The sequence below is a fragment of the Musca vetustissima genome, unplaced genomic scaffold (genome assembly GCF_032173495.1).
Source record: "Musca vetustissima isolate MV318-11 ecotype Yass unplaced genomic scaffold, APGP_CSIRO_Mvet_v1 utg22547, whole genome shotgun sequence".
In the NCBI taxonomy this organism is placed as follows: domain Eukaryota; kingdom Metazoa; phylum Arthropoda; class Insecta; order Diptera; family Muscidae; genus Musca; species Musca vetustissima.
The window spans coordinates 16940-27369 of NW_026888316.1; the positions used below are offsets into that span (position 1 = coordinate 16940).

The 10430-nt window shown below is 37.3% G+C and overlaps 2 protein-coding genes across 2 annotated transcripts; one reads left to right on the forward strand and one right to left on the reverse strand.

Annotated features, from left to right (window-relative positions):
* Positions 1–7539: 7539 nt before the first annotated feature.
* LOC133336159 (lysozyme 2) lies at positions 7540–8003 on the reverse strand. The gene has a single exon (XM_061544455.1). The coding sequence runs from the start codon at positions 7988–7990 to the stop codon at positions 7562–7564; it is 429 nt and encodes a 142-aa protein (XP_061400439.1). The 5' UTR covers positions 7991–8003; the 3' UTR covers positions 7540–7561.
* Positions 8004–8314: 311 nt separating this feature from the next.
* On the forward strand, positions 8315–8789 carry LOC133336166 (lysozyme 2-like). The gene has a single exon (XM_061544461.1). It carries the CDS (start codon positions 8322–8324, stop codon positions 8748–8750), a length of 429 nt encoding a protein of 142 aa, XP_061400445.1. The 5' UTR covers positions 8315–8321; the 3' UTR covers positions 8751–8789.
* The last annotated feature ends 1641 nt before the right edge of the window (positions 8790–10430 follow it).

Sequence of the window (10430 nt, forward strand, 5' to 3'; positions counted from 1 at the left end):
AGTTGGCCCTTGAAAAATATTCTTTAATAAATCCACGCCTCAGTTGGCCCTTGAAAAATATTCTTTAATAAATCCACGCCTCAGTTGGCCCTTGAAAAATATTCTTTAATAAATCCACGCCTCAGTTGGCCCTTGAAAAATATTCTTTAATAAATCCACGCCTCAGTTGGCCCTTGAAAAATATTCTTTAATAAATCCACGCCTCAGTTGGCCCTTGAAAAATATTCTTTAATAAATCCACGCCTCAGTTGGCCCTTGAAAAATATTCTTTAATAAATCCACGCCTCAGTTGGCCCTTGAAAAATATTCTTTAATAAATCCACGCCTCAGTTGGCCCTTGAAAAATATTCTTTAATAAATCCACGCCTCAGTTGGCCCTTGAAAAATATTCTTTAATAAATCCACGCCTCAGTTGGCCCTTGAAAAATATTCTTTAATAAATCCACGCCTCAGTTGGCCCTTGAAAAATATTCTTTAATAAATCCACGCCTCAGTTGGCCCTTGAAAAATATTCTTTAATAAATCCACGCCTCAGTTGGCCCTTGAAAAATATTCTTTAATAAATCCACGCCTCAGTTGGCCCTTGAAAAATATTCTTTAATAAATCCACGCCTCAGTTGGCCCTTGAAAAATATTCTTTAATAAATCCACGCCTCAGTTGGCCCTTGAAAAATATTCTTTAATAAATCCACGCCTCAGTTGGCCCTTGAAAAATATTCTTTAATAAATCCACGCCTCAGTTGGCCCTTGAAAAATATTCTTTAATAAATCCACGCCTCAGTTGGCCCTTGAAAAATATTCTTTAATAAATCCACGCCTCAGTTGGCCCTTGAAAAATATTCTTTAATAAATCCACGCCTCAGTTGGCCCTTGAAAAATATTCTTTAATAAATCCACGCCTCAGTTGGCCCTTGAAAAATATTCTTTAATAAATCCACGCCTCAGTTGGCCCTTGAAAAATATTCTTTAATAAATCCACGCCTCAGTTGGCCCTTGAAAAATATTCTTTAATAAATCCACGCCTCAGTTGGCCCTTGAAAAATATTCTTTAATAAATCCACGCCTCAGTTGGCCCTTGAAAAATATTCTTTAATAAATCCACGCCTCAGTTGGCCCTTGAAAAATATTCTTTAATAAATCCACGCCTCAGTTGGCCCTTGAAAAATATTCTTTAATGAAAAATATTCTTTAATAAATCCACGCCTCAGTTGGCCCTTGAAAAATATTCTTTAATAAATCCACGCCTCAGTTGGCCCTTGAAAAATATTCTTTAATAAATCCACGCCTCAGTTGGCCCTTGAAAAATATTCTTTAATAAATCCACGCCTCAGTTGGCCCTTGAAAAATATTCTTTAATAAATCCACGCCTCAGTTGGCCCTTGAAAAATATTCTTTAATAAATCCACGCCTCAGTTGGCCCTTGAAAAATATTCTTTAATAAATCCACGCCTCAGTTGGCCCTTGAAAAATATTCTTTAATAAATCCACGCCTCAGTTGGCCCTTGAAAAATATTCTTTAATAAATCCACGCCTCAGTTGGCCCTTGAAAAATATTCTTTAATAAATCCACGCCTCAGTTGGCCCTTGAAAAATATTCTTTAATAAATCCACGCCTCAGTTGGCCCTTGAAAAATATTCTTTAATAAATCCACGCCTCAGTTGGCCCTTGAAAAATATTCTTTAATAAATCCACGCCTCAGTGGCCCTTGAAAAATATTCTTTAATAAATCCACGCCTCAGTTGGCCCTTGAAAAATATTCTTTAATAAATCCACGCCTCAGTTGGCCCTTGAAAAATATTCTTTAATAAATCCACGCCTCAGTTGGCCCTTGAAAAATATTCTTTAATAAATCCACGCCTCAGTTGGCCCTTGAAAAATATTCTTTAATAAATCCACGCCTCAGTTGGCCCTTGAAAAATATTCTTTAATAAATCCACGCCTCAGTTGGCCCTTGAAAAATATTCTTTAATAAATCCACGCCTCAGTTGGCCCTTGAAAAATATTCTTTAATAAATCCACGCCTCAGTTGGCCCTTGAAAAATATTCTTTAATAAATCCACGCCTCAGTTGGCCCTTGAAAAATATTCTTTAATAAATCCACGCCTCAGTTGGCCCTTGAAAAATATTCTTTAATAAATCCACGCCTCAGTTGGCCCTTGAAAAATATTCTTTAATAAATCCACGCCTCAGTTGGCCCTTGAAAAATATTCTTTAATAAATCCACGCCTCAGTTGGCCCTTGAAAAATATTCTTTAATAAATGGCCCTTGAAAAATATTCTTTAATAAATCCACGCCTCAGTTGGCCCTTGAAAAATATTCTTTAATAAATCCACGCCTCAGTTGGCCCTTGAAAAATATTCTTTAATAAATCCACGCCTCAGTTGGCCCTTGAAAAATATTCTTTAATAAATCCACGCCTCAGTTGGCCCTTGAAAAATATTCTTTAATAAATCCACGCCTCAGTTGGCCCTTGAAAAATATTCTTTAATAAATCCACGCCTCAGTTGGCCCTTGAAAAATATTCTTTAATAAATCCACGCCTCAGTTGGCCCTTGAAAAATATTCTTTAATAAATCCACGCCTCAGTTGGCCCTTGAAAAATATTCTTTAATAAATCCACGCCTCAGTTGGCCCTTGAAAAATATTCTTTAATAAATCCACGCCTCAGTTGGCCCTTGAAAAATATTCTTTAATAAATCCACGCCTCAGTTGGCCCTTGAAAAATATTCTTTAATAATCCACGCCTCAGTTGGCCCTTGAAAAATATTCTTTAATAAATCCACGCCTCAGTTGGCCCTTGAAAAATATTCTTTAATAAATCCACGCCTCAGTTGGCCCTTGAAAAATATTCTTTAATAAATCCACGCCTCAGTTGGCCCTTGAAAAATATTCTTTAATAAATCCACGCCTCAGTTGGCCCTTGAAAAATATTCTTTAATAAATCCACGCCTCAGTTGGCCCTTGAAAAATATTCTTTAATAAATCCACGCCTCAGTTGGCCCTTGAAAAATATTCTTTAATAAATCCACGCCTCAGTTGGCCCTTGAAAAATATTCTTTAATAAATCCACGCCTCAGTTGGCCCTTGAAAAATATTCTTTAATAAATCCACGCCTCAGTTGGCCCTTGAAAAATATTCTTTAATAAATCCACGCCTCAGTTGGCCCTTGAAAAATATTCTTTAATAAATCCACGCCTCAGTTGGCCCTTGAAAAATATTCTTTAATAAATCCACGCCTCAGTCCACGCCTCAGTTGCCTTGAAAAATATTCTTTAATAAATCCACGCCTCAGTTGGCCCTTGAAAAATATTCTTTAATAAATCCACGCCTCAGTTGGCCCTTGAAAAATATTCTTTAATAAATCCACGCCTCAGTTGGCCCTTGAAAAATATTTGGCCCTTTAATAAATCCACGCCTCAGTTGGCCCTTGAAAAATATTCTTTAATAAATCCACGCCTCAGTTGGCCCTTGAAAAATATTCTTTAATAAATCCACGCCTCAGTTGGCCCTTGAAAAATATTCTTTAATAAATCCACGCCTCAGTTGGCCCTTGAAAAATATTCTTTAATAAATCCACGCCTCAGTTGGCCCTTGAAAAATATTCTTTAATAAATCCACGCCTCAGTTGGCCCTTGAAAAATATTCTTTAATAAATCCACGCCTCAGTTGGCCCTTGAAAAATATTCTTTAATAAATCCACGCCTCAGTTGGCCCTTGAAAAATATTCTTTAATAAATCCACGCAGTTGGCCCTTGAAAAATATTCTTTAATAAATCCACGCCTCAGTTGGCCCTTGAAAAATATTCTTTAATAAATCCACGCCTCAGTTGGCCCTTGAAAAATATTTCTTTAATAAAAAAAATATTCTTTAATAAATCCACGCCTTGGATAGATCCTTAAAAAATATTCTTTAATAAATCCACGCCTTGGATAGATCCTTAAAAAATATTCTTTAATAAATCCACGCCTTGGATAGATCCTTAAAAAATATTCTTTAATAAATCCACGCCTTGGATAGATCCTTAAAAAATATTCTTTAATAAATCCACGCCTTGGATAGATCCTTAAAAAATATTCTTTAATAAATCCACGCCTTGGATAGATCCTTAAAAAATATTCTTTAATAAATCCACGCCTCAGTTGGCCCTTAAAAAATATTCTTTAATAAATCCACGCCTTGGATAGATCCTTAAAAAATATTCTTTAATAAATCCACGCCTTGGATAGATCCTTAAAAAATATTCTTTAATAAATCCACGCCTTGGATAGATCCTTAAAAAATATTCTTTAATAAATCCACGCCTTGGATAGATCCTTAAAAAATATTCTTTAATAAATCCACGCCTTGGATAGATCCTTAAAAAATATTCTTTAATAAATCCACGCCTTGGACAGATCCTTTAATAAATCCACGCCTTGGATAGATCCCTAAAAAATATTCTTTAAAAAATCCACGCCTTGGACAGATCCTTTAATAAATCCACGCCTCAGTTGGCCCTTGAAAAATATTCTTTAATAAATCCACGCCTCAGTTGGCCCTTAAAAAATACTCTTTAATAAATCCACGCCTTGGATAGATCCCCTTAATCCGGGGTCAATGACCCCTAATCCGGATTAAGCCTTAATCCGGGGTCAATGACCTTTAATCTGGGGTCAATGATTTTTAATCCGGGGTCAATGACCTTTAATCCGGAGTCAATGACCTTAATCCGGGGTCAATGACCCTAATCCGGGGTCAATGACCCTAATCCGGGGTCAATGACCTTTAATCCGGATTAAGTCTTAATCCGGGGTCAATGACCTTAATCCGGGGTCAATAACCTTAATCCGGATTAAGTCTTAATCCGGGGTCAATGACCTTTAATCCGGGGTCAATGACCCTAATCCGGGGTCAATGACCCTAATCCGGGGTCAATGACCTTTAATCCGGATTAAGCCTTAATCCGGGGTCAATGACCTTAATCCCGATTAAGCCTTAATCCGGGGTCAATGACCCCTAATCCGGATTAAGCCTTAATCCGGGGTCAATGACCCTTAATCCGGGGTCAATGACCTTTAATCCGGGGTCAATGATTTTTAATCCGGGGTCAATGACCTTTAATCCGGGGTCAATGACCTTAATCCGGATTAAGCCTTAATCCGGGGTCAATGACCTTTAATCCGGGGTCAATGACCTTTAATCCGGATTAAGCCTTAATCCGGGGTCAATGACCTTAATCCGGATTAAGTCTTAATCCGGGGTCAATGACCCTTAATCCGGGGTCAATGACCTTTAATCCGGGGTCAATGACCCTAATCCGGGGTCAATGACCTTTAATCCCGATTAAGCCTTAATCCGGGGTCAATGGCCTTAATCCGGATTAATCCTTAATCCAGGGCGTTAATCCGAGCGTTAATCCGGGGTCAATGACCTTAATCCGGATTAAGCCTTAATCCGGGGTCAATGTCCTTTAATCCGGGGTCAATGACCCTTAATATTTTTTAAGTATCTATACAAGGCGTGGATTTATTAAAGAATATTTTTCAAGGACCTACACAAGGCGTGGATTTATTAAAGAATATTTTTCAAGGACCTACACAAGGCGTGGATTTATTAAAGAATATTTTTCAAGGATCTATCCAAGGCGTGGATTTATTAAAGAATATTTTTTAAGTATCTATACAAGGCGTGGATTTATTAAAGAATATTTTTCAAGGACCTACACAAGGCGTGGATTTATTAAAGAATATTTTTCAAGGATCTATCCAAGGCGTGGATTTATTAAAGAATATTTTTTAAGGATCTATCCAAGGCGTGGATTTATTAAAGAATATTTTTTAAGGATCTATCCAAGGCGTGGATTTATTAAAGAATATTTTTTAAGGATCTATCCAAGGCGTGGATTTATTAAAGAATATTTTTCAAGGACCTATACAAGGCGTGGATTTTTTAAAGAATATTTTTCAAGGACCTATACAAGGCGTGGATTTTTTAAAGAATATTTTTCAAGGACCTATACAAGGCGTGGATTTTTTAAAGAATATTTTTCAAGGACCTATACAAGGCGTGGATTTTTTAAAGAATATTTTTCAAGGACCTATACAAGGCGTGGATTTTTTAAAGAATATTTTTCAAGGACCTATACAAGGCGTGGATTTTTTAAAGAATATTTTTCAAGGACCTATACAAGGCGTGGATTTTTTAAAGAATATTTTTCAAGGACCTATACAAGGCGTGGATATATTAAAGAATATTTTTTAAGGATCTATCCAAGGCGTGGATTTATTAAAGAATATTTTTTAAGGATCTATCCAAGGCGTGGATTTATTAAAGAATATTTTTTAAGGATCTATCCAAGGCGTGGATTTATTAAAGAATATTTTTTAAGGATCTATCCAAGGCGTGGATTTATTAAAGAATATTTTTTAAGGATCTATCCAAGGCGTGGATTTATTAAAGAATATTTTTTAAGGATCTATCCAAGGCGTGGATTTATTAAAGAATATTTTTTAAGGATCTATCCAAGGCGTGGATTTATTAAAGAATATTTTTTAAGGATCTATCCAAGGCGTGGATTTATTAAAGAATATTTTTTAAGGATCTATCCAAGGCGTGGATTTATTAAAGAATATTTTTTAAGGATCTATCCAAGGCGTGGATTTATTAAAGAATATTTTTTAAGGATCTATCCAAGGCGTGGATTTATTAAAGAATATTTTTTAAGGATCTATCCAAGGCGTGGATTTATTAAAGAATATTTTTTAAGGATCTATCCAAGGCGTGGATTTATTAAAGAATATTTTTTAAGGATCTATCCAAGGCGTGGATTTATTAAAGAATATTTTTTAAGGATCTATCCAAGGCGTGGATTTATTAAAGAATATTTTTTAAGGATCTATCCAAGGCGTGGATTTATTAAAGAATATTTTTATTGGGCCAACTGAGGCGTGGATTTATTAAAGAATATTTTTAAAGGGCCAACACAGGCGTGGATTTATTAAAGAATATTTTTATTGGACCTCAACCAGGTGTGGATTTATTAAGGACTATTTTTCAGGGACCTCAACCAGGCGTGGATTTATTAAAGACTATTTTTCAGGGACCTCAACCAGGCGTGGATTTATTAAAGACTATTTTTCAGGGACCTCAACCAGGCGTGGATTTATTATAGACTATTTTTCAGGGACCTCTACCAGGCGTGGATTTATTATAGACTATTTTTCAGGGACCTCAACCTGGATTTATTAAAGACTATTTTTCAGGGACCTCAACCTGGATTTATTAAAGACTATTTTTCAGGGGCCTCAACCTGGATTTATTCAAGAATATTTTTCCAGGACCTCAACATGGCAAGGAGTTATTAAAAAATATTTGTCAGCGAATATATTTTCAATTACCAAAAGAGGCATTAATTTTTAAATAATTTTTTCAAGAACCATTGCATTATCTGTAATAATCATCCGAATATCCATACCCAATATCTACACTTAATTATATTGCAAACAATTAAACACCTTTCAAAATTTTCATTTTATTCCATTTATTTATTCAAATCCGATTTCAACACATTTCCCCCCATTTAGAAACAATCATCAATGCTGGGCAATGTACCATCACAGTATTTCCAGGTGGACCAGGCAGTCCAGCCTTGTTGTTTCAACACCAATTGGGCACACTTGACGGCGGGTTCAATGCTGTCGACCAAGAAATCTTCACACTTGATCTTGCACTCGTTGTAGGAGAAGGCACCGGAGGGTGGGGAGCACCAGTAGTAGTTGTTGATTTGGAAGATACCATAGTCGCGAGAGCCATTGTGGTTCAGGCTGCCAACAGCCTTGGTGTTGTAGCTCGATTCGTGTTGAGCAATGCAAGTCCAGCGGGCCAATTGATCCTTGGGTACACCCAATTTGTACATTTCACGGGCCAAAGAGCAGCGGGTGTAGACCTCACCCAAGGCAGGGGCGACCAAGAGGACAGCAGCCAAAATAGCGAAGGTGAATTTCAACATTGTGTTTTAGTTGGAAAGTTCGAAGACAACTATAAAAATTCTTAGCTAATGGGGCCTTTTATAGGAAAATTTTCCAAGATAATTTGAAACAATTTGTTATCAATATTATCGCAACTTATCTATGCACTAACTAACCACCCTCAATACAATTTCATACTTTTACTTTTTTATTTATAAATATCAAAATATGTTTATGTTTTGAAAAGTTGTATCATCCATCATAATTAGTAACCTCTTATCGGTAGTTCGGACGCCCTAAAATTTGCTATAAAATGCCAGAACATTTTGCAAAGAGGCATAGTTTGTCTTCGAACTTTCCAACTAAATCACAATGTTGAAATTCACCTTCGCTGTTTTGGCTGCTGTCCTTCTGGTCGCCCCCACCATGGGTGAGGTCTACAACCGTTGTTCACTGGCCCGGGAAATGTACAAATTGGGTGTACCCAAGAATCAATTGGCCCGCTGGACTTGCATTGCTCAACACGAATCGAGCTACAACACCAAGGCTGTTGGCAGCCTGAACCACAATGGCTCCCGTGACTATGGTATCTTCCAAATCAACAACTACTACTGGTGCTCCCCACCCTCCGGTGCCTTCTCCTACAACGAATGCAAAATCAAGTGTGAAGATTTCTTGGTCGACAGCATTGAACCCGCCGTCAAGTGCGCCCAATTGGTATTGAAACAACAAGGCTGGACTGCCTGGTCCACCTGGAAATACTGTGATGGTACATTGCCCAGCATTGATGATTGTTTCTAAACTGGGGAAAAGTGTTGAAATCGGATTTGAATAAAAATAAATTGATTATAAAGTAACATTTTGAAATTTGTTTTATTTTTTTCCGATATTATTTATATAAATATTAGGCATGAGGAAGGTGCATTCATTTATAAATTCACGAAGTGTATATGTCCCTGAAAAATATTTTTTTTTATAAATCCACGCCTGCTTGAAGTCCCTGAAAAATATTTTTTTATAAATCCACGCCTGGTTGAGGTCCCTGAAAAATATTTTTTTATAAATCCACGCCTGGTTGAGGTCCCTGAAAAATATTTTTTTTATAAATCCACGCCTGGTTGAGGTCCCTGAAAAATATTTTTTTATAAATCCACGCCTGGTTGAGGTCCCTGAAAAATATTTTTTATAAATCCACGCCTGGTTGAGGTCCCTGAAAAATATTTTTTTATAAATCCACGCCTGGTTGAGGTCCCTGAAAAATATTTTTTTATAAATCCACGCCTGGTTGAGGTCCCTGAAATCCATCGGCACCTGCTGCTTTATTATTCTTCAGCCGATCGATTGTTATTCTGACTTCATCTTGTCTAGGTATACACTCTATACCGCAATCTATTATTGGTTCTGGGGTATACTCTTCACCGCTACTATGTGATACCAGAAGTTTTTCAAAATGCTCTTTCCAGATCCTCAGACCGCTGTCTGTATCTGTCACCAGGTTTCCTTCTTCATTTCTATAGCAGGATGTGCCTGCACCAAAGACTTCGGTTTGGTGTTTTACCCGTTGGTAGAATTTTCGGGCTTCATTCTGACTCCTGTACATTTCGATTTGCTCACGCTCACGTTTTTCTTGTTCTTTCTTCTTTTTTCTGAAAACACGTTTCTCCTCTCTCCTTTTCTCCCGATAATTCTCCATCATTGTTACGTGTTGCTACTGTCTGCAGGGTTCCCCTATACGCTGCGTTTTTCACATCAGTAGCATTACGAGACTCCTGATCGTACCATGGGATTCTTGGTGGTGGTTTTGGTACCCAATTGTTGCTTTTGCTGAAGTTTGTAGGGAGTGGGCAATTCTTTGCCATTGTGCTTCTATATTATTATCGGAACAAGGGGTGCTTTCTTGAGCGGAGTAGGCCTCGTTGAGTTTCCGTCTTAATGCTGCTACATTAAGACGGGTGCGTACCTTGGCTACCACAAGATAATAGTCCGAATCGATATTCGCTCCTCGGATCAATCGGACGTCTAAAACACTGGATGAATGCCATCCGTCTATCACAACATGATCGATTGGATTTCTCGTTGTTCGATCGGGAGAAATACAAGTGGCCTTGTGTATATCGAGATGCTTGAATCTGGTGCTGCTAACTACCATGTTTTTTTGCTGCCGCGAAGTCAATCAACCTCATGCCGTTGTCGGATGTTTCTTCATGAATGCTGAATTTTCCGACGATGGGGCCAAAGATATTTTCCCTTCCGATTTTTGCATTAAAATCTCCTAGCAGAATTTTAATATCATGGCAGGACAACTGTCACATGCTTTTTCTAGGCGCTCATAAAATATGTCTTTGGTCTGTTCATTTTTATCTTTGGTCGGAGCATGGGCGCAAATGAGACTGATGTAGAAGAACTTCGCTTTTATACGGATTATAGCAATTCGCTCATCTACTGGAGTGAATCTGGAGACGAGGTCTTTTATTCTCCTGT